The 25,212-nt window shown below is 40.2% G+C and overlaps 1 protein-coding gene across 1 annotated transcript in view; it reads right to left on the bottom strand.

The window, feature by feature from the left end:
* Positions 1–24,604, bottom strand: part of DRAM1 (DNA damage regulated autophagy modulator 1) — a 32,889-nt gene extending 8,285 nt beyond the window's left edge. Inside the window, exons 1-4 of the mRNA XM_011386779.2 lie at positions 24,419–24,604; positions 11,911–11,978; positions 9,061–9,203; positions 3,542–3,719 (exon numbers count right to left, since the gene is read on the bottom strand). Of these exons, the coding sequence (XP_011385081.1) occupies positions 3,542–3,719; positions 9,061–9,203; positions 11,911–11,978; positions 24,419–24,549 (520 nt within the window). The 5' untranslated portion in view covers positions 24,550–24,604. The remainder of the gene's footprint in view (positions 1–3,541; positions 3,720–9,060; positions 9,204–11,910; positions 11,979–24,418) is intronic.
* Between the last annotated feature and the right edge of the window lie 608 nt (positions 24,605–25,212).

Raw genomic sequence — 25,212 nt, 5'->3', positions numbered from 1 at the left:
GTGTCATTCCCAGCTACAATGGTTGTTTAAATTTGGTCAAAATGACTGATGCTACAGTCCAAGATTAATACTTTCCGAGTACTTTTTACCTAAAACACTATTTTTCGTTAATAAAAATATTGCATAATAATACTTTTCCCCTAAAATAGTATTTTCAAAGCAACAATTTTATGGAAAAATTAACCTTTCAAAGTACTAAAGCATTACAAAGTATCAAGGCTCATATAGAAAAATAAGCTACAGAAACTAAAAATGTTATCTTTAAAAAAAGAGATTTCTGTTGAGTAATTAAATATAAGCTAAGCCTTTCCTCTTCAAACCAAAGGGTTTTACAAATCAAAGAGATACGCTCCATATCTGACCTTGGGGTCAGCCTAATGCCTGGGACGAGGCTCTCGCCCTCCATGGACACTGCTGTCTGCACAAAGGCAGTGACAAACATTTGGAAGCAAAAGAGCAACGAGATGCTCTAAAAAAGGTTTTACGAAAAGTTAGAAATTCGAAGTGCTGCGTCGATGCCGAGTTTAGAGCGCCCCCTAAAATCAGAGTCAGCGCCTCCTCTCTCTCAGGCCTCCAACCCCGTATTTTGCAAAGTGTAACACTTCTCGGTTTTTTAATATAAATGAAGTAGAAAGCATAGGAGATTCTCTGATCCTTTCAAGGATCAAATTTCTGTTTCTAATTGTTTTAAAGCCCCTTAATTCTTTCACTGATCTGTTCTTCTTTTATTTATTTTTTATTTTTCAGGCAAGGCAACCCTTGGTTGACCTCACAGATTGCAAGGACCTTGTCAGTTTACAATCCCTTCATTTTTATTTATATTTTACGCCTACAGCACTTGGTCTCCCATCCAAGTACTAACCAGGCCCAATCCTGCTTAGCTTCTGAGATCAACCAGGATCAGGCTTGTTCAGGGTGGCATGGCCGTAGTCACTGAGCTGTTCTTTAGTTCCACATTCTGGGCACCAGGTACCATGCTGAATGGGGCAGAAGGAAGAGGCAGGGAAACCCTTGGCCAAACAGACTTGGTCTCAGCTCCCAGAGACATCACAGTCTTGTTGAAGGAGGCCCAGGACTGTGCCATGTGAGAGAAAAAAACAAGGCACAGCGATGCGTCAGGGGGGAAAGTATTAATTCAGAGTAGAAGGGGTTTGGGGCGTCAGGGAAGGCTCCAGTGAGTTGAATTTAATTTAAAGTGTGAGGTTTGAGGAGCAGCACCATCCCAGAAATATAACGCCAGCCACATAAATTTAAAATTTTCTACTATAGTAGCTGCATTTCAAGAAAACTAAAAAGAGCCAAGTGAAATTAATTTTAATAATATAGCTCCTTTAACCCAATAGATCAACAATATTATCATTTCAATGTGTAATCATACAAAGAATTATTAATGAGCTATTTCACATTCTTTTTCTCATTAGGTCTATAAAATCTGGTGTTGTGTTTTACACTACAGCATGTCTCAAATGTGGACAGCAGGTCTCTCTGTGGGCTAGTCACATTTCAAGAGTGCAATATGTGGCTGGTGGCTACCATATTGGACAGACAGTTCAGCTCCAGAAAGACAAGGTAGAGTGGGGAATTCAGCCAGGAGAAAGGCAGGGGGAGAAAGTAGTAAACAGAAAACAGCTAAGTCTGGGTGAGAAGCGTAAAAATGAGGTCAAAAAAATAGGTAATTTCAGAGCATGTGTCTCAAGCAAAGGAACCTGGACTTTGTGCTGTTAGTGATTTTGTGAAGGTTTTTGAACACCGAAGAAGCTGGGGCAAGACACACAGTTTACCACGGAGGGCTCTGGAGCCTGATTCTAATGTACCTCAGTTTCTTCAGTAGTCAAATAAGGCCATTTCACAGAAATATTACGATAAAGAGAAACGAGGGCGTTTTAAAGATGCTTTGACATCTTCGGTAGGAAATAGCAATACCACGCTAATGCTTAAAAGACTTTTTCGTATGGATGAATTTGTTCGAGTTAATTTGATACAGAGACATACCCTATATTTGTGTGGGGCTGCAACCTCTTGGCATAGCTCATAAAACCCTCTAGAAATGGGAGCTATTAGTATGTGAAATTCTGAGCTTATTCTACTAAAACTCTCTATTTTAATATCTAGAGATGTCTCCAAAGATGGAAGCAAAAGAAGGTTTCCTACAGCAAGAAACTTTTCATTCAACACTGCAAACACTTCTATTCTGAATTTTATAGCTAACACAAGCGAAAGGTCTTAAAATGACATATTTGAAGAGAAAGCATGAATGTCTTCAATCCATACACAGGACAAGGAACCTGAGAAGGAACTATCTCAGGAACCAGGGTATATATTTTGTTGTTAAATTTCTCAATAGTAGGATTTGTTTGATTAAAAATTTTGTAATTAAAAATTTTCTTCCCTAAGGTGAAAAAATAAATCCCAAACCATACACATACTTCACATTTTGTATAGCTTCTATTTAAAAAGAGCAACAGAGGACATGGTTCCATCGTGGAGCGGTTAGCACATCTGCTTTACATGCAGAAGGTCCTGGGTTGGAGCCACAGTCCATGCCACCATGAACAAGCCCGTTGTCTGATCTTGAAAGCTAAGCAGGGTCGGGCCTGGTTAGTACTTCGAAGGGGGACCACCTAGGAAGACCAGGTGCTGTAGGCATAAATAATAATAAATAAAAATAAAAAGAGAAACAAAGCTTAATATTGAGAAATGCATGGTGTGCCCTCACTCAAGCTTGTCCACTTTATACCACAATCCGACCCAGACTAACAAAATTCTCACTCATAAAATAGTTCCCGTTTTCCCGTAATGTGACAGTAGTCACCATTTTCAATGACTCTGTAGCTTTCTCTAATATGAGCGCAGATGGTATTTCGAAAGACAGAGAATTTTCCACCCCTTGAAGACCACAGCTTTTTTATTCTTTGTGAAATACTGACAGACAGACAGACAGAGCAAGCAAGCTTTCATTTCCTATAAATCAGAACACACAAGCCTGATAAATTCATATTTTCTTTTCACATTGTGGAATTAGAAAATGAAGTGAAATTTTTGAAAATGAAATCAGTAATAAAAAAGAAAAGGCTAAATATATTCTAACTGACTTAGAAATAAATAATACAAGAGTTTTTTTAAAAACCTCTTAATATGGATGACTAAATCAAACTATCTAATCACCTACGTGCCTCTTAGCACTTCACAGGGCTGTTACTTTAAGTGCACTACCAATATTTGGTGTCTTTAGCCGAGCATTACAAAGAAAACTAAATATTTTCACACGGCGGGTGAAAGTGACCCTGTTGGAAGAAAAGTAAACAGAGACTGAAGTTTGCCCACATTCTTCCATCCTCCTTCATACAATTCTGTTCCCCAAAGATTCTCTGGATCGAACCTGACAATGCTGAGACATTTTCTTAATGATTGACACTCTTCTCTCAATGGTTGTTCTGAAGCACATGGAAACTTGGCTGTTAACCTTTGTGCTTTTTTTGTTAGGGGGTGGGTCGGGGAAGGTGTCAAGCTTGCAAGGACACGGACACATGTGAAAGGATACTGGGGACCACAGCTGCACAGGAAACGGCGGAGATAGCCATCCTTACATGGCACGTGGAGAGGCTGTTCCACTGGGGACACGATTTGTAAGAGATGACGGATTGCAGAAGTGTGTACACGACACCGCAGACAAAAGCCAGAAGGGCCCCGCCGTCGTGGACCACGGGGACAGCTAACTCCTAGAGAGAGAGTCACAAAGGCACATTACTCCCCATGAGTCTGTCCACACCAAGACCCAAGTGCTCACTCACCCTGGGCTGCTCAGAGTCACTGGTCCTCGATATTGCACTCACCCCCCGACCTTTGTTAAATGCAACTGCTTGCAGATTACCAAGGCAAAGGCCTTCTCCTATGATGAAATAAATGTTGTTCCACAGCAAACGTGGGCACATGGGACAAGGACAGAGTGACATCTACCTTAGAGGTGGCAGAATTGAGTATGGTGGTAGGCTTTGGAGTCTGGCTGACCTGGATAAAAATTTCTTGACTCTACCACTGGACTCTTGGTTTAAAACCTCAATCTGTATATCTGTAAAACGGGCATAATAATTTCTGCCTTGCAGGTTTTGCGGTGAAGATTATATGATATATTACATATAAAAGTTCGCGACTTGTTCTGTGCAGGTGCCATGGGTGGCTTGAGGCTCCCTGCTCCCCAATAACCTCTCCCCAATAACCTCTATTAGGCTCCCTGCTCCCCAATAACCTCTATTAGTCCCTCCCAAACCATCCTAAATGAACACACAAATTTAAGCAAAAACACTGCTTTTGAAATGCAAAGACAGTGTCAAACTTGAGTCCCCAGCCCTCACCTTCTTCTAACCAGACATTTCAACAAGAAGGCAGCTGCTACACCCATTCTAGACGGCAAGTCTGATGTTGGCCCCAAACGTGCTCATCGAGGCACCTACCTTCCGATATAACAATGACATTTAGATTGAATGACTGGTCTCCCCTTGAACTTAAAAATTCGAGCTTTGCAAAGGAGCAAGTTATATTGTCCAAGACAACCTGGTTTTGGTCTCAGACCCATGTCGGCCCCAATTCACTCTCTACGCCTGTTCCCCAGATTTGTCTTCAACCTGGGCCACCCAGGTTTTCCTAGAACCAGTGTTCTCCATCCAGACTGCCCACGAAAAAACTCATTTTAAATCAGATTGAATTCCTAACCACTTCTAGTTCGGTACTGCCTGATTTCAATCATTTTCACTCAGATAAACTTTTTAAGAAAATTTTTATTCTCTACATGGGAAAGGGAAATTTTTAAAAAATTTAAATTTGTTTTCTAAGGAAATGTATTTCCTGGTATCAAACTTAAGAATATAGGGAAAAGCCCACTATCTGATTTGTGTTATATTCAAATATGAATGCATTAACATTCTGCAATATGGCATATCAATTATTCACTTATTATATATAGACTCTATATATTTAGGATACCTAGCATGGGCATATAGATTTAGGGAAGTTATATATGAAAAATAAAACACATTCAATGCCTTTTAAAATGTGTGTATGCCTCTAAATATTTAAAGAATTAAGGAAAATAACTACTGAACTGTACAATTAAAAATGGTTAAGATGGTAAATTGTATATTATATATATTTTACCACAATTAAAAATAATCCAAAGGAAATGAAATCACCATCTTAAAAAGACATATGCACCGCTATGTTCATTGCAGCATTATTTACAACAGTCAAGGGAAGGAAGCAACCTAAGTGTTCACTGAGGGACGAATGGATAAAGAAGATATAGTACACACACACACACACACACACTCTCTCTCTCTCTCTCTCTCTGAAATATTATTCAGCCATAAAAAAGAAAAATCTTGCCATTTACAACAGCATGGATGGGTCTGACGGCGTTATGCTAAGTGAAATAAGTCAGACAGAGAAAGACCAATACTACATGATCTCACTTATATGTGGAATCTAAAAAGACAAAATGAAACAAAACAAAAAACAGATACAGTAAACAGACTGGTGGCTGCCAGAGGCGGGAAGTGGAGGGGTGGGGGAAATGGGTGGACGTGGTCAAAGGGCAAACACTTGCCGTTCAAAGATAAAAACTTTTCAGTTATATATAATGTACAGCATGGTGAGTATATTTAACAAGTGTATTTTTAAAAGTTGCAAAGAGAATAAATCTTAAAAGTGCTCAGCACGAGAAAAAAAAAATTATAACTGCGAGGTGATGGATGTTAACCAAACTTATTGTGGTAACCATATCACAATATAGACATAAATCAAATCACTACGTTATACACCTTGGACTAACACAAAGTTATATGTCAATGATATCTCAATTGGGGAGAAAAACTATATTAAACCAAAAAAATAATAACAAAAGAGTCCTTTTCACCCTTGAATGTTAGAAATACTTGGGCAAGAGAAAATAAAAAGCAAGGCGTCTACTGCTAATGAGTCATTTTCAAGAATACTCTTCCGAGAATCCTGGTTCTTTCCACTCTCCACTTTCTTTCTGTGCTAACAAAGTCAATATCCTGAATTTACATACTTTGTCCTCCCCACCACCAGCACTGCCAAGGAATTTGCCTCCTCTACCCTGGTCAAGTCAATATAGCCTTTAGGATCTTAATCTGCAAATGTCATGCCCCTCCACCCTACATCAACCCTGACCTTATCAGATCAAAGGCCCTTGACTGAGTGAAAGTTGTATCTGTAATATGCTTTTCCTCTGTGAAAAAGGCACGTTACAAATACATACCCTCTCATCGAAGATACCTCTTCCAGGGAAAATGATTCTCAAATAAACATGAATCTTGGACAGAGGGTAAGATAAAAACCTGGAGCCCTTTTTGGATCTCTTTCCCCAAACCCTCTTGGTAATTTAAAAGATAGTTAAAATAGAGAAAACTAGAATATTGAGGGAGTTAAACATTAGAAAACTTGACTTTTCCAGAAAGGAATCTTCTCGAGGAAAAGTAAAAGACTGGCAGAGATTAGTGAGGACACACCAAAAGGCAGCCCTCCCGCCCACCAGTTTGGGAAAGGGTGTTATCCGTGCACTTCCGGCAAATGCACTGTTCTTCCTACTGAGGAGAACCCGCCAGAGTCAACGCTCTCTGTTGCCCTGATATTTCTAATTCTTCTTGAGGTAACAGCAGCTCAAGTTGGTTTGCTCATGGCATGCTGAAAATGAATTACAGGATATCAAACAAGGAAGTCGTAAAGATATATTTATAGGAACAATGACAAGACAAACACTTCGCTCTCGGGAAAGTTACAGATTCTATTTCTGGTTTTTGTAAAAATGTAATCATATCACGGAAACCTGAAAGAGAACCAAAAGTTCAATTATCTAACCATCTAAGTGTTTTTCCCTAAAGTCTGGACTTTGTGGTTTAAAAATTGACAGCTGTCTCACTTAGAAGGTTGAGTGATTTGGAGAATAACTACGCCCACTGAACAATTCACATCCACACTGCACCAGACAAATCATATCATTCCTGGTCTCCCTTTCTCTCCACCTTTTTTTCATCGTGCTCTCTCATACTAGAACTGTGTGAATTGTGACATGCTTTTTTCTCACAGAGATTTCCCCACTCTGGCATTGAGGTTAACTCTTTCCCACAGGTTCTGGACAGACTGCTTTCACACAAGGGCCACTTCTGCCTTTATTGCTCATATGATCTTGGTTAAGTATTAACCTCTTTAGGCCTCTATTTCTCCATTGAGAATGAGGAAAATTATACTACCTGTCTTCTAAGGTTACTATTAGAATTATATGAGTTGAAGCATTCAATGTTTTCATAAGTGTGGTTCTGAAAAACAAAATGCATACGCAATCATAAAACATAAGGAAATGTCACAGAGTGTCTCTACTGTGTGCCAAAGGTCACATGCAAACATGCATTGCAGCATTATTTGTCTGATTTCGCCACATAGGGAATAATAAGGGTAGCAAAGTGACATGAAGCCAGAAGCCAGAATTTAGTTCACAAAATGCCCTCCATGAAGCCCTACATACTTGCTTCAAAGAGGCTACAAGTGTGGCTCCCACCTTTCTAGCTTCCAGTGTGAACAAGGAAGCATTCATAATTATGGATTTGTTACATCCAAACATGAAAACTTGTTGGCCCTGAAACCTGAAAGAATATCCCGGGGCCCTGTTAGCTGTCCTAAAGATACTGTGTCACACCAGGAAGGGTGCCTTCCCCTCCCACCTCAAGGCAGCACTGAGTGGCCCAGAGCTCTTTATCATAATGTGTGCCCTGCATTGACAGATGGCATCCCCCATGTGCAGTGCAGAAAACGTGACTCTATGAGGCCCACGTGGTGCAGGTCAGACAAGAGGACTCTCTGCCAAGGGGCCGACTTAACATGGGAGCAGACGTTAGCGAAGGGACGGAAAGCAGATGGGGCAGGTGGAGGCTTGAGGTTATTTATTATCCTCCCAGATTAACACTAGAGGGCAGCCCCCCGAGGCTGGTGCTTCAGTGTGCGGACATACTGTAGCAGCCTGATAGCGGTGACGACTAACACCTTTTTGTAAAAATAAGCACCACACAGGATCAATCCACTTCTGGTGGGAAAAAACTTAAAGGAGTACCCCTGGGATGAACAAAAAAGTCGTCCTGGAATAACTTCCTTTCTGCTGTCACCAAGAGACAACAGTGATGGACAGGGGTATGTAATGATAGCCTGTAATGATCAACTGATGATGACCATGATGGCCGCCAAGGACAGACCGCTGGTTACTGCACATTATTTTCATCGAGTCTTTGCAATAACCCTATGAGGTGAGTACTATAATTTGAAATACAACAAATGTTTTTAAAATACTAAATATTGTCTCCATAGACAAATAGGTCCCATGCCTTCCTGAGAGAGACCTTGGGATGAACAGGAATGCACAAATCAAAATAATTCAAGTAAGGTTTTTTCACACACTTGACAAACTAAGAAAATATCAAGCAGATTCTGCAGTAGTCACCATGTAAGTTAACTGGCTCCAATGGGGCCACGTTTTAGCTCAACAATTAATTAGTTGAGGAACACTGAGCAAATTATTTCACTTCCATGTACCTATCTATATATATATCCTCATCTGTGAAGGTGTTCAGATGCTCTTTAAATAAATACCAGAGGTTCAAACAGTAGAGTTGGTACACACACACACACACACACACACACACACTCATATACGAATATTTTCACACCCTTAGTGGAATCATTACAATGGCTGAAGTAGCTCTTCCAACACATCGAACCACATCGGTAAGAATATGGAGCCAGTCAAAGCTCATAGCCTCGTTCAAAGCCCGCTCTCTCCTAACTGTGCCCACATGAGCCCCATCTCTTCTGAGTACCGGCGGGACTGACTTTCAAATGATATTTGTTTCTAAAAAGCAAACTATCCCAATTTTTACAAACTCGTCAGCTATTTGTGCTATACTGGCACAAGTGTGGCTCTTCTGTTCTTGCTTTTCTCCTCCAAACACACATACTCCATCACCCCAACAACCCCAAAAAAAAAAATTTTGGTCATACCTGAAAATTGGCTACAATGCCCATTCCAATACATCCCACCAATCCCAGAACTAACGACACCAAGTTAAAAACAGGCGTGCTGAAATAGCTGGTTTGATTCTGCTTCTCCACTATTTTATATCTTGTGTACATCGTGGCTGCACCTGAAAAAGAAAAGTACTAAAATGAATTTCTGTTACTTGACTTTTCGGAATGAAAAACACAGAAACAGCTTTTCGTTGCTCTTTTAAAGTCTGTATTTTCAATTTCCTGATTGCAATAGTCTCCCCACTCGCCCATCCCTGTCCTTCCTCATCCCATCCTACTCTCTCCCCAGGGTGATAAACACACGCACGCACACCTCTTTTTGGCTGTTATCCTTTTCACATAAATGCTATTGCGCATATATTGTTCTGTGACTTGCTTTTTTTCACTTAAAAATGTACCATGGAGATCTTGCCATGTCAGTACAAATAGGTCTATCTCATTGTTTTTCGGGGCCTCCTCATGGTATATAGTGAAGTGCCATATTGATTTCATCATTCTCTTAATGACAGATTTCTACATTGTTCCTACATGTTTCCTACTTCAAACAATTCTCAATGAACATCCTTGGGTATATAAGTCTTTGGCACACTTTCAATGTTTCTGAAAGATGAATTCCTAGAAGTAGCATGACAGGGTCAAAAAAACTGCACAATTAAAATGTCAAGAGGTATCTCCAAAGTGTGCCAAGACTGTAGCAGTTTATACTCACACAACAGAGTTTGAAAGCAATTCTATATGTCATTGCCTTTTAAGTTATTGCCAAACTAATGAATGAAAAATGGCAAGCTGTTGGTTTAATTTGCATTCCTCTGATCATTAGTGAGACTGAGAAACTTTCAGTATGTCTGCTGGTCATACACATTTCTTTTGAGAATTGCATGTCATTTTTTCTTATTTTTCTCTTGAGTTTGTCTATTCATTTTTAATTTAGTTACTTTTATACATTATGTACATTAGTCCACTGTCTGTTATAAATATTACATATTTTCTTCTGGTCTGTTGTTCGTCTTTAACCTTGTTTCTGTATCTTTCATCACTTAGAAGTTTTAATTTTCTATCTACCCAAATCTTTCAATTCTTTCCTATTTAGCTTCTGGTTTTTGTATAAATTTAGATAAAGTTCTCCGTCCTAAGTTTTTAAAAATATTTCCTATAATTTAATCCTTTTATAGTTTTGCTTTCATGTTTAGTTCTGTAGTTTCCACTGGTTTTTGTAAATGATGTGAGAAGGGTACTAAAGGTATATGTTTTTCCAAAAAGCTAGTCAATTAACCAAATATCATTTATTGTTTTGGAGAGTAATTTCACAATAAAATGTAATCTTCATGACAGAAGGGTCCTTGTCTGTCTGCTGTTGAGACTCCAGCCCTAAGCACAGAGTCTGTCACAGAGTAGGCATTTAGTAATAGTTTTGCTGAATTTTGAAAAGCAAGCTAAAGCTAATTTTTTATCATAGACTATTTTAAATGAAGATATTCATGTCAGATTCTGCCTTGCTTAGAAGCAAAAATCCATACTCATCACTTGCTGGTGATAAAATAATCTGTCTTCTAAATCTGGACTCCAGGCAAGTATGGTATAAGAGGGCAATTGGATTGATGGACTATTTCTATTTCCCCTTGCTCACCTCTAAATCCGTGGAAGGGGACGACCACGAATGGGTGACAGGGTGAAACTTTCTCTCTACCAAGTTGGGTGATCAAATTCCAAAGGTGTCAAGTCACTAAGTAGGGTTTCCAGCACCTCTGTCCCTTCCCACCCTGTACCAATAGAGAGGGACAGAAGTGCTGGTTACAGGAGAGGCTCTTGGAAAACACCTGATTGTTCCATAGGGTAAGCATTTATGGAAGGACTAAGGAAAGAGTCCTATATCTTACATCTATACACCTGGATCACTCCATCATAGATTGAGTTTTTCAGTCAGTACATTAATTTGCTCACGAGAGAGTTGTATTCTAGCAACTGCATCTCAGGTGCACTTGAGGAATTAAAAAAAAAAAAATCATACCTGAATTGGAGACAAACGTCCCTGCTTCACCTTTCCCCTCTCTTTAACAAGTGAGACAATACCTTTGTCAGTGGGTTCTCGGCTTTAGTGAGTATCTAAGTCCCCTAGAGTGCTTGTTCACCACTCATGCTCCTGGCCCCACTCTAGAAGTTCTGACTGAGTAGATCAGCAGTGTGGCCCCGAAACATGCATTTTAACCAGCACCCCAGATGATTTTCATGTACGTTGCCTTCAGAACACACTCTGAGAAATTGTAGTTTATATATTAGGCCTCTTTGGTTTCCACAAATCTATTGGATATAAGTCACAATTTTAAAAATCAAAATACAAATAAAATCTATTTCAAAATCTTGTGGCAAATTACCAGATGAAGTGAAAAATAGTTCTATAAGAAGATCATAAATAACTCTGGATTTCTAGTCATTTAGCTTCTCGAAGTAAAGCAAAATTCTAGTTTGAAAGGTTGTACTTTTAAACGATGATACGCATCAAGAGTGAACCTTGATGTAAAAACTATGGACTTTGTTTTATTATGATGTGTCAATGAATATTCATTAACTCTAACTAATGTGTCACTCTGGTGGGGGATATTGATGATGGGGGAGGCTGTGGGGGTGGGGGGAGGAGCAGAGGCTATATGGGAAATCTCTACCTATGGCTCAGTTTTGCTGCAAATCTAAAACTGCTCTAAAATAATAAAGTCTGTGAAAATTTATTAAAAAATAAAATATTATACACAAACTGTAAATCATATATTTCATGTCACCGGAGATTGTGCATTATTTATTTATTTATAATAATTATTATGGGCTTACCAAGAAATGCAGAGAAGTTTATCATAAATCCAAAAATACCACTCTCTGGAGGTGTTGTTCCTGTGTCACTGAGAAAGAGAAGAAATATCCGAATTATTAAAAATGAATTCAGTTCAGACCTCTGGGCAGGCATGTAATTGGCAGGTTTTATATTGTGTTTCTTCTAGGTGTTAAGTCACTTTGAATTCCAAAGATTTGACCTGATTTTGTTCTACAGTATTTTCATTTTGGCTCCGAAAAATCTAAAATTCATTTTTCTCCCATGAAAGATTACATTTTTCTTTTTTTTATTTCATTGTAAAAAGCTAGGAAATGCTTAAAGTGAATGGTGTGGTGGTGTTTCTGAAATGATCGAGCTTAATAAACTTGATTGATATATGTCCATTCTTGGTGAAGACTTCATTGTGACTGTTTCAGGGAAAAAATAAGTCTAAAATCACATTTGAAAAATCTACCCTTAGAATATTAAATACACATAAACACATTTAAATTTTCTTAACAATTTTATTTATGCACAAATTCACACTGCTGAAAATATAATCATGAAACTCTGAACAATATTATTGATGCCTATCAGTACCTTATGGAAACAATAGAGTATTGAGGTCATATTAATTGTGATAAATTATTTTAACAAAACATAGTTTATATAACATATTTTCCAGGTGCATCTATCAATTCATTTATTGAACGAGCTGGAAACTGTGTTTGACAGGTCCTGTTCTTTATTCATCCGTCAAGGTTTGAATGTTTACATCTTCCAGCTGCTCGTACAAAGCAACAGTTTAAAACTGATAGCAAAAGAGCTTCCAACAGGAAACAACGCATACCCATCTTGCGTCTTCCCACATTTTCAAACAGTTCTGAAACTTGAGTATTGAAAACCTGATCATGTTGAAAAAGACGCACTTCAAAGTATTTGAAAAATTCCACAAGAAGCCTGTGTTTGTGGAAAGTAGGAGCCTTTAAGTTTCATGAACACTTAATATTTGAAGAGTATAAAGAGGTTAATGTTCCTCCTTTTACCCAAAGGCCTCTATTTATTCTCACTAAAGAAATGTTGAAGTGAAGGCAGCCTGAGATGGGGGACACCCTTCTGGGCACGATATGGGGCTGAGTGGGTGAGGAGAGAATGGAGCCAGTAATGGGAAGAAGGTAGAGATCGCTCCAACCCTTGGGCAGCACTTTGGGGCCGGAAGATTCATTCTCACAGGGAAATCAAGCCTTTTCTTCTTGACATCAGGATATAAAACAGCAGCAACCAGGTGACCCATGCAAGAAGACTTGTTAACAAAAGTCTAAGAGTAACCTGCCACATGCCAGTAAGACGGTTTGCTTGTTTGTGGAGGAAGAGAAGGAAATGAAAGAGTGAGGAGGATATTTAGGGGGATGGGGAGTTAGGGGAATGAAGGTCTTCTAACAGGAGATAAGAAGACTAGACTCAAGGACTGTCAGTCCACTCACAGAAAACCAAGACATACGGCAAGGGCCCAGATGTACAGGCCGCACAACATCAGACATGCGATCTGAAAGCTCAGAATTTCAGGGTGGTGTTTAATTCTTGTTTGGCTGCACACTAAAAACAATACAGGCAGGATCAAAGGTGTTTTGCCAATAACCACTCCATATGTATTTTTTGAATAAATGACTATCAGTATTTGCAACAACAACAAAAAAAACTGACCGAAAAGATACCACTTATTGTACATTGACTATGCACCAGGCACTGTTAGGTGCTTATCATACATACATGGGTCCTATATCAACTTCATTTTATGAAGGAGAAAACTGGTATTAGAGAACTCATCCTGTTCAAGGTCACAGAGCTATTACATAGCAGAATCTATATTCCAGTCCAGATGTCTAACTCCCTAACTTTCCTGCCTTCATTGTGCTCTAACAGCAGGCAAAGCAATTAGAAGAACTATTGAGGGTGAGGCAGAGAACCAAGACTGATGTGCTAGTAAAGGCTTAACAATCAACTCTAGTTGACTTGTGGCATAAGCCCACTTCCATGGTATAAATACTTTCAAAATGTCAAAAATTCAAGCTACCAAAATGTAGGTCACTGAACACAGAGTTGGGAAGCAATGCACACAGTTGGCTTTCGGGAGCACACACCAGCTGTCTCCAGCACACCTGGGCAATGAACCACGATGGTAATAAGGAATCGTCACACCTTCGCTGTATACCAAGAAAAGGTCAAGTAAGCAAGACCTCACAGCTTCTCGAATGCCATAATTTAATTGTAGAGGTCTTTCACAAATATTCACTGCCATGGTAAATCTGATTTTCTTTCAGAATTCCTGAGTCTACAACACTCACCATCAATGCACAAGCACCAATGGGACGACATTTCTACACTTGGCAAAACATAGGCAGTGTTGACATTACAAAAGTTGGGGAAAATATTAATGCTTTCATAACCAGTCGTGTGATTAAATGCAGCCATCTTTAAAAAATTTTTTATTTGGCTCCACATCAAACTATGAAAGTTACCCACTCCTCAAAAAAATATTTACAGAACACCTACTATGTGTTAGACATAATTGGAGACACAAATTCCCCAATCTGTCAGGTAAGAATGGTCAGTTTGTGCTTTATTTCCATTAAAATGACAAAATGGTATCTAAAACATTTGGTGAAATTTTGTTCAAGAATATCTAAAAAGCTTCCCAAGCAGCAAAAGAAAATGTGCTAATATGTTATATCATATATAAATATCGCTTTACATCTTCTGCCTGATGTTGGAATCCAGATGAGTATAACACTGAGGAAGTACCAAGAGACTCTGTGGGCAGCGTCTCTTTGTTTTATTAATTTTTTTAAGTTCAAACTAAATTATCTAATTGTGCAAAAGCAGAAGTAGTCGTCTTTGGTTGGTGTGGCTGTACTTAGGTACCAGATTCTTCAGGAAACTGGAAAATGAGAAGAAAAATCTGTTGCTTCCTAACCCAGCAAAAGCAATTTCCCTCCTCAACTCCCAACCACATGATGTTGTACCACGTGGCTTAAGCAATGTGGTTCCAGCCCTGCCCCAGTCCTATCTACCTCCCCACTTGCCACCTCATAAATGAGGCACTTCTTGAAAAGTGAAGAGGGGATAGGAACTAATAGCTCATTTGCATGTGGCTTAGAAGCTGTTGAGATTATGTGTACACGGTAGTTTCCAGGGTAGGTCGTGCCTAGGAAATCAGTTTATGTCTACACTTCCTTCATTTGTAATTCTACAAGTTAATTTCATCATGGAAAATTCCAAGTCATTCATCTAACATCCTTCTCCAAATTAATTTGTAATGTTCAGCTAGTGCGTAATCACTTGATGTTCAAAGGAATGGAAACAATACAAAAAAGGCATGTATGACCATATGAGCTTGGTCAAATGCTGTTCTTTAAATCACTGGATACATGCAATTCCATTACTCTAAAGCTTGGAGTCATGGTTTATTGGGAGGACTGACATGGCAAGATGCAAACTTATCTACGTGCCCAGACTGAGGCTTATTAAAATCCTAGGCCCATTGCTTGGAAGAGTAATCAAGACTTAGAACCTAAAAACACTTAATGCACCAGTAAAAGGAGGTCATTACTTCCTCTATCTTCACAATATTTAAATACATTATTTAAAAGGAATAAGTATGATAATAAAAAGTAATTACATTTTATGAGATGCTTTTAATTATTAAGACTAACTTTTAGGCAGCTTTACTTGGTGACAATTACCTTAGAGTGGCATGGTAAAGCTATATAGACTATTTTTAAATGTAAAAAGAATTTCCTGCTCGTAAATGCAAATAACTTGCTCTTTCCTCACACGACTCATATATAATTTTCCCTCTGTCAATCTGAGTTTCCTCTTTGGTCACTCATGCCGCATTTTTTAAAAAATTGTTTAAGCTTCGGGAACTGTGACAGTTGATTGGGGATACAGAGATAAAAAATAATAATTCACTACCTTCAAGAAGCTTGATAGCTAACAAAAACTTCAAGGATTCATTGATTCAACACATAGTTACCGACTGCCTTCTGTGTAATGGGCAACTTTGTAGGCATGGTGAATGTAGTTGTAAATAAAACAGAAAAAGTCCCTCTTTCGTGGAACTTATATTCCTATGCGGCGGGCAGTAAAAACAGTCTCGGGGTGATAAATGCTGTGAAGGAAAGGAAAGCTGGAGAAGAAGACAGAGGGCTGGGTGAGCCGCCTACCTGAGACAGGGTAATCTGGGAAAGGTACTTGAACAGACATCTGAATGAAATGGAATATTTGGGCCAGGAAAATTACAAGCAGAGAGAATAGCGAAGCCAAAGCCCTAGAGGTGGCAATATGTTAGAGGAACTGCAAGGAAGTGGTGTGGCTGGAGGGGAGCAAGCAAGGATGTGTGTGCATGTGGCGGGGGGAGTCACGGAGAGCCCCATGGTTGCAATAAGGACTCCGAATGTTATTCTAAGCATGAGGGAAAGCTGGTGAGGGCTGAGAGCAGGGAAGTGATATGAAGTTAATGTTTTTAAAGGATGGTACGAAAGGACTGTAGAGGGACAAGTGTAGACCAGGAAAACCATATGAGGGAGCTATTCCCGCAGTTTGTCAAGAGATGACAGTGGCTGGGACCAGAGCTTTAATCAAGAGGGAGGTGAGTAAGAGGTCACATTCGAGAAGTTTTTTGAGGGGAATCTAGAAAGCATTGCTGCTTAGACTAAAGCTGTTGATATTACAAAAGAAAAAATAATTAACGTTTTCTCGGCACTTACACTTGGCCAGGCACATCTTCACAACATTATAAGGAAAGTACCTACTATCGTGATCTGAAAAATGAGGAAACTGAGTCTTAAAAAAGTGACCTACTCAAGGTCAAATAGATAGCAAACGGGGACGCCAGGTCCTGCATCTAGAGCTGGATAATTTTAATGGACACAACTTAGGACTCTTCTCTGTTGTGCTTTGTATGATATCATATTTCCATATAAGTTTACAGTATTGTATACTTACAACCACATCAGCATCAGCTAATCCTTCTGGAACCATTCGTAAGTTGTCCTTGGCATGCAATAACTCTACAATGCATATTCTTGTTGGACTGAGACACAATTACTGTCAGGTAAACAGGACTATTATGTTTAGGAAGACTTTTTCTTTTTTTAAGTTGAAATTGAGCCCTTATATTTAAAAGTTGTCAGCCCTGCATCAGTCAAGACTTTTGAGCAATTATTGCCTTTTTAAAAGTAGGAATAGCAAAAGAAAAACGTTCACAGTTCTATTTAATTTAGTGTGTGGGGTGGGGGTAATGTAATCAAGTGGCAATGGAAAATTTAAATTGAACAGAGGAAAAATTATCTATTTACAGTTGGTTCAGAAGCCAAACATCAATTAATTTTCAAGCTGTAAAATTTGGGGATCTTCAATTTTCTCATTATTCTTTTCTTAGAATTAACTAATTTTGGTAATGCTTTTTGGAAGAAAATATTAAACTATAAATTACGATTTAAAAGGATACTTTGTTAGCTCAAACTTTTCAATGGCACGCCTCCTTTTTCATTCTAATAACTCTATGGCTTAGAGATACTAGGAGGCCATAATCATTGCACTGTAAAGAGTGTCAGTAAAATTGTGTCAGTAAAATTGTGTCAAAATTATGCACACAGACTTCATTTTGTGATTAGTTATTACCTGGGACCCCGTCGTTACAGTCGAACTGCCTGAAATTCAACACAGTTAGTAATCAAAAGAGTTGGTTGAAGCGAGAAGTCATAAAAACTTTTATGGTTACATACACACCACAGATATCTAAAGGTACAGTCACTTGCCTACCTGCTGATGTAGGCCAAGGCCGTCACAAGAGTATGAGTCCACTACAGCCGAGTACAAGTCCACTATATCTGTCTTCCTGGCATATAAACCATTTACTCTGAATGATCTCATTTCCAGTTTGGGTTTCTTTAGAGTGGAGAGAAATCTTAAAGACACTTTTGAAGCAATTTGAATGCAGAATCCTTCTAGTGTTTTGTCAGTTTTTGTAAATCTTTACATTTGTCATAAACGCTATTAAATAAATTACAATTTTTTTGACTTATCTTTTGAATCTTTCCAAAACATTTAATCGAGTTTCCTTAGAAATTACAATTCTCTTTTTGCATTTACAGACCAAGTTTATGGATATTGAGTTAAATGACACCATTACAATAAACAAAATACAATTGACATAAACAAATTTGAGAACAAACACAGCTGGCATTTGATAAACATACAAAGAAACAGGTGAAAGAAGAAAGCAGAGCAGCTCAGAGAGTGGCCACCACTGGGAGGAGTTTTCAGGGTCCACTGGCTTGAGTCTGTTTATTTTTCAGAAAATGAAGTTATCAGTTAAACCAGTAAGTTCATTAAGTTGAGGCTGGTTAGTTTTCTCTACAAGGTCTTCCACTATTGTGTATTCCATTCCTGGCTACTGTTACTTGGGGCAGAGGTAAAGGAAATGAATTGTGTGGGTTGTTTAATGAATGATAAGGAGCAGAATAAAGGTTGCTGATCAACTTCAAAAGGAGGAAAAAAAAGGAGGAAAGAAAGATAAAGAAACTTGCTATATCCTCCACCAATAAACTGATCACTTACAAAATTAGCCCTCAACCAAATGTGCTTTCCTACTTAACGTTGGCATCTATCCAGACCACTGTGGACTGGTCCTTTGATAATACTAATAGCAAATGCTTACAGAGAACTTATTACTTTCTTGGACCAGAATGTTAATGAGATCTAAGTGGGTTCATGTGTTAACTTATAAGGGAAGTGTTATTATCGGAGAGGAAGAGAGAAGTCAAGTAATTTGTCTGAAGTCCTATAGGTGGAGCACATGATATTTTCTAACCAAAGTTGTCTGCTCCAAAGTTGTTCCCTTATCCAACACACTATGTTGCCTCTCAGTATGATTATCAAATGCTGTATAAACAGATGACCCAGTTTTCATCACCAATCACTAAACGGTGTTTTTGGTCCTGAGAAGGAATAATGAGAGTGACCAAAGCCCACACTCTATCCAGCAAACAGCACTTGCACAAAAAGTGAGACTAAGCTAATAAGAAGCAAGCAGGATGCAGAACTGGCAAAACTTTAAAAATAAAGGGCCACAGAATATTCTGGAAGCATGAGACTGAGCCTAAGAAGAAGATATAAAGAGTGGCTTATTATCTGGGAAGGTTGATAAGTAAATAGTCAAATTGGCTACAGATTGAGGTTTCAAATCTTGTAAAACATGGAGAATTTCATGAAGTCAGTAGACATAGTGTTGGAGAAGAGATGAACGACATTGCCAAAAGCAATGAACAACACTGACAGAATCAGTTAACAATTGAAGAGGAGATGACAAAATTAATAAAACAAACATAAATAAAACAGGTGCATCTGGTGTATTTACTAAGCACCTATGTGTCTGGAACTTTCATAAATGCTGGGGATGCAGCAGTGAACAGACCCTAAATCTCTAATGTCATGGAACTTTTGTGTGAGAGACAGTCCACAAAATCAATATTCTTACACAGATTAAGAATGGTCATTGGAAAAACTGAAGTCATAAATCATTTCTTCAAAAATGAGCTGCTTCATGTCTCCCTTCAAAAGACAAATGTGAAATCGAGGACTTTGTGTCAAGTATTGAAAAGTATGTACTCCTCCCTTAAAATAGCAGCACCTGAATCATTTTAAGATTTTTAGTTCATTACAAGAATTTTGTCTTTTCATTTTATTTTGTTCATTATAAGAAGTGTTTGTTATAATAAATTTTATTCATTATAAGAATTAGCACATAATTGTGATTATAATCTAAACTTTGTGATCATTAACTAAATGAAAGATAAAATAATTTCCCTAATTTTCAGATTCATTTTTGGAGTTAAAAACCCAACTTCTTTTGTTTATTTATTATGCCATTTGGTCCCCCTTTTAAGGTGGCTTAATTCTAGGTTTTCTGTCACCAATCACTGACCAAGATTTGTGGTCAAGAGGAACAATGGGTGTGGCCAAAGACCACAATGTATATAGCAAATAGCACTTGCAAAAAAAGTGAGACTAGGGTAATAAAGGATGCAACTGTGATGCAGAATTGGCAAAACTTTAAAAAGCCACAGAATATTCTGGAAGCATGAGACACAAGCCAAAGAAGATGTAACCAGAGTAGTTTATCATCTGGGAGGAGTTGATAAGCAATGTTGATCCAAGACAGCCTGAGGGATTTGGTCATGGAGGAAATATAAGAAACACATTAACTATGGATGATTCTCAAGAATATGGGTGTAACCTTGTAAAAATCTAAACTAATCCTTTCAGACTGACTTTTATTTGTCCTCGGTTTTGACATCCTTGCATTAATGGTTTCTTAATACAGAACTATTGCACTGTTCTACTCCAACTCGTTAAATTTAGTGGCTGTTTGAATCCCATGTTTTTAATTTAGTTTTTTGATAGAAAACCCATCCATTTGGCTGAAAAATAAATACAAAAAGGTATGCCAGGTTTGCGAGATGTTACTTTTGGGAAAAACTGGGTAAAAGACATATGGGACCTTTCTGTATTACTTTTTATAATTGCATATAAATCTACAATTATCTCAAAATAAAGAGATTAACTTTTTTAAAGTATGGCAAAAAAAAAAGTCTTATTTCCACCTTATTCCCATCTGCTAAGGTTTCCCTGACCATGACCAACTTCCTCCATCATACACAGATAAACTTTTATTAGTTTATATAAACAAATACAAATGTATACTATTCCCTGCCCCTCACTCCTAACCTCCACCTCCTCCACTAATTGGTAGCATACTTTGTTTTACATCTTGCTTTTTCCATGTAACAATGTATCAGAAATTTTTCCATATCAATGTATTAATTTAAAGAGAGCTTTGTTTGAGGTATTCTTTGGATAAATTATATTTATTTAGCCTGTCCTCTCCTGATGGATGTTTGCATGGTTTCCAACCTTTTGTTATTGAAAGCAATATTGAGTAACCGTGTAGATATATAATTTTGACATTTTGATAGATAATACCAAAGTTCCTCGATAGAGATTGAATCAATTTACATCCCTACCAGCAACATATGAGAGCCTGTTTCCCCAAAGACTCACCAAGAAAGTGTGCCAAATATTTGGGTTTCTGCCAGTCCAGGAGATGAAAAGAGGCAGCAAGGAGTTTTAATTTGAATTTTTTACTTGATTCATGAGGTTGAGCATCTTTCCATATGCCTAAGAGCTATTTTCCCATTTATCCAATATACTGAAGATAACAATGTTGTAAGAAAATATTTGATAAGGAGGCTGGGTTTGAATGCCATACTAGACAGAGATCCTCCCAGGTTCAGGCTCTTAATTAGATTGCAAAGGCTCTTCTTCAATGTGTTCCACTTGTTTAAAAGACATTGGAACAGATGGTTGAACAATGTCATCACATAAAAGGAGGCTCATTCTAAATACAGATGGTCCCCGACTTACGATGGTTCTACTTTTGATTTTCTTTACTTCATGGTGGTGTGAAAGCGATACGCATTCGACAGAAACTATACTTTAAATTTTGAATTTTGATCCCTTCCCAGGCTTGCGATATGCAGTATGATACTCTCTGGTGATGCTGGCCGGTGGCCATGAACTTCAGCTCCCAGTCACAAGATCACAAAAGTAAACAATTTATACTCTATAAATGTCCAATCACTATGTCAAAGACATGAAATGAATATAATACTGTATGCCAACTATACTTTAATAAAAACAAAAAAGTTTTTAAAAAAATGGTACCCTAAAGTGTACTATGTTGCCAGGGTTCTGTTTTGGTTCAGTGCTTCAGACATCCTTCAGGCCCAGGGTACTTTCAGCTGTGCTAATGATTAATGGTGAGTCCCCATACAGCCATTCTGTTTCTTCACTTCAGTACAGTATTTGACAAATGACATGAGACATTCAACACTTTATCATAAAACAGGCTTCGTGTTCAATGATTTTGCCCAACTATAGCTAATGTACGTGTTCTGGGCACATTTAAGGTAGGTTAGGCTGAGCTATCCTATTCTGTAGGTTAGGTTACTAAACACATTTTGTCTTGCAATGGGTTTATTGGGGCGTAACCCCAAAGTCGAGGAGCGTCTGTACATCCAAATCACTGACCAACCACCAGTGACCTACCTAATCAGGCCTTCCCTGAAGGAATCTGCCCTGTTCTAGGAGGAATGATAACAATACCCATTAGTGACTGCCTGAGAACTGTTAATTCGACACATATTGGGAGCCTTGATGGATCTCTCACACTTCGGAGAGGGAAAACAAACAAGCAACATCATAAGTAAATCACGTAATTTGTTGGAAGGTGATAGGTGCTATGGGGAAGAATAAGACTGGATATGGGGGATCAGGAGCACTAGGGTGCAATTTTAAATAGGGTCATCAGAGCAGGCCTCATGGAGATAATATCTGAACAAAGGAGGAGGAGAGGGTGAAATATGGAGGTAGAGCACTCTGGCAGAGGAAGAGCCAGTGCAAAGGCCATGAGGGGAGGCGCACATATGTAACACACAGGAAGGAAACCAGTGTGGCTGGAGGAAGTGGAGGGAGCGGTGGAGGGGGGGGGTGCGTGTAAGGAAGAATAGGAGGTATTGAGAGCAGAGATGAATTACAAGAGATAAGATTGAACATTTCTGGACAAAACTGATAAATCTGGCACTCCTTCCATCAGGTCCTGATGTCTAGTTCTTATCTACATCTTGCCCTTGCCTCGGTTATTTAGTTTTCTAGAAGGGGCAGAGGCAATTTAGTGCTCCAGCTGCTCTTGTAGGCAGAGAGAGAAGACAATCTAAAAGGCCCAGGCACATGTGGGCAAGACATACATGCTTGTTGATTGTAGGGTGATGGTTCCTGGCAACAAGAGGACAATCTCATGCCCTTTCCTCCTGTAATTCTGCTTTTCCTAAGGGCTTCCTTTCTTTGTTTACTTTAAAACCACTTCTTAGAGTATCACACAAGTGGTTCATCTTATCAGCTCATTTCCCCATTTCTGAATGTCTTCCATTTCAAGTTCGCCTTGGGAGGTGATATTAATCACAACTATATCACACACCTCTACAAAGACTCAAACCCTGCCCTCTGATTGCCTGGCCAATGTATATCAAATATTATCTGTTCCTGACCTTTGGATCCAGGACAAACACAGCTACCCTTCTCAATAAAAAGCACTGCAGGAAAAGCAGCTTTTTACACAAGTCTAAGAGGATCTATCTATTCTGCTTCAGAATCAAGAGGAGCAAGACAATGGCACGTGGGACAGAGATGAGCCTTGAGAAACCAAGCCCAGGTTTCTGCAGGGGCACAAGGCCTGATGGGAGAGTCTGCTTGATGCATGGAACACCTCTTTCTGCATGGGCAAAACCACCACCAGTACTGCAGACTTGCCCTATTCTCCATAAAGCTCTCTTTCTTGCATTTCTAAACTCTAGTCTCCTCTTGCTTCATCTTCGTTTCCCCTTCCTCACTCACTAAAAAAATTACAGAACATTGCTCATAGGCAGAATGGCTGCAGGTGGGAGAGGTCCTACAATCTCTAGAAATCTCTACAAACTTTGAATGTCATCAACTTTTTTATCTCCTCACCAGTCACTACAGACCCAGAGGAGTCACAGCACTTAAATAATGAAGAATCGTTCTAATAAACACATCCGCCAGGAAAGCACAGAGTTGGGAGCCACATGAAAAGGATCAGGACATGTGTCTGGGGCGCTGATGAAGTGACCCTCAAAAGGCTGGGTCAAAACTCAAGAAAAACTCATGAAGAAGGAAACAAAATAATGACAACACAAAGAATATGACAAGTTGACAATTTGTGGGCTCTGACTTTGGGGACACAGAACCCAGAGGGTTCTTGGGCAGCTCCATCTATAAGAGCTTAAACTCAGCTCCCAAAGGCCTGGAGGTAGCACTGTTGCTTTTGGCATAGGACAGATCAAGGTGTGTGTGAATTCTGCTTCCACCATTTCCCAGCTGTGACATCAGGGTCACACTGGTGGTATTTCAACATCTGCTTAAACTTAGTTTCCTTTCATAAAAAATGAGCCAGCTATCCGCTTCAGGAGGATGGTGGGAAGCGGAAGTGAAACTTGTGAGCTGTTTTAGCGCTCACCTGGATCTGCAACTTGCACTTTCAATAAATGGCATCCATCAGGACCCGCCCTTGTTTCAATATCGCCCAAGAAGCGTCTTCTACAGATTCTGTACCATTCCCAGTCTGCAAGTTCTACTGTCTACCCTGAACCCCTCCTGATGCCGCTCTGTCCGGCGTTCAGGGTAAAGTCACAACTACCACTGCTCAGCTCCGTACCCCCAGCCTCCCTACACATCTGCCAGGATGCACCCTCTCCTCTCCTCGCGGTCAGACCCCCGTCTTTCTGCAAAACACTCCAGCTGGGTCCGATCCCCTGCCCTCTACAACAGCAGCGCTCCCCTGTAGTGCCTCTGCCTGGTCCCCAGCCCTCTGCCTACCCTGCCCCTCACCTGATGTAAGGGAGGAAGGGGTTGACGTGCCCAGAGAGCACGGCGACCACGTAGGAGATGATGAAGGCGGCGGACGACCAGGTCACCAGGAGGAAGGGGACGAAGGCCATTCCCCTCAAGAAGCACAGCATCGCGCCGCCGGGAGTGCGCGGCGCTCTGCGGGGCCGGGCGCTGGGCTGCTCCGGGCTGCGGCGCGGGGCGAGGGCAGCCACGTGCCGGCCCGTCAGGCGGCAGCCACCGCGCGGACAGCCACGGGCGGCCGGACGGGAGGCTCCGCGACGGCGGGGGCAGGCCCGGCCCTGGAGGGAGGGGAATCTCGTGTGAGTGGATGAGACTCGCGCGGCGAGGCGGCGGGCCGGGGTAAGTGGGGGCCGGGCGGGCCGGGCTTGTTGCGAACGAGTGAAGTCACAAAGCCGCGGCCCCTGCGGGCTTGGAGGCTCGCGACGACCTCCCCGCCGCGCGGCTCCTTTCGCTTTTGGTTCGGACTCTGCGGGGGTCGGCGCGGGCCGGCGGCGCTGGGACGCGGGCGGGACCGCCCGCCCCGCGGCGCTGGCAGTTGCGCAACTCCGGAGAAACCGATCAACTCCTCGCGGCACCTCCTTCCCTCGGGAGTTCCGGGGTACCAGCCCACGAACACCGAGGGCTTACCCACCCGCGTCCCGCTGCCCGCCCGTCGCCGGGTGGAGGCTGGCCACCGCGTGGTGACATCCACCGCATCCTGCCGCGCTGCTGCTGCCGCTCCCGCAGAAGGGGTCCGGGAGAAGTGTGCCCTGATGTTCCCCGGGCCACGCGGC

Source organism: Pteropus vampyrus, unplaced genomic scaffold, assembly GCF_000151845.1.
Source record: "Pteropus vampyrus isolate Shadow unplaced genomic scaffold, Pvam_2.0 Scaffold16, whole genome shotgun sequence".
NCBI lineage: Eukaryota > Metazoa > Chordata > Mammalia > Chiroptera > Pteropodidae > Pteropus > Pteropus vampyrus.
Note: the sequence above shows the minus strand (reverse complement) of the source record. Positions and strands in the feature narration are given on the sequence as shown.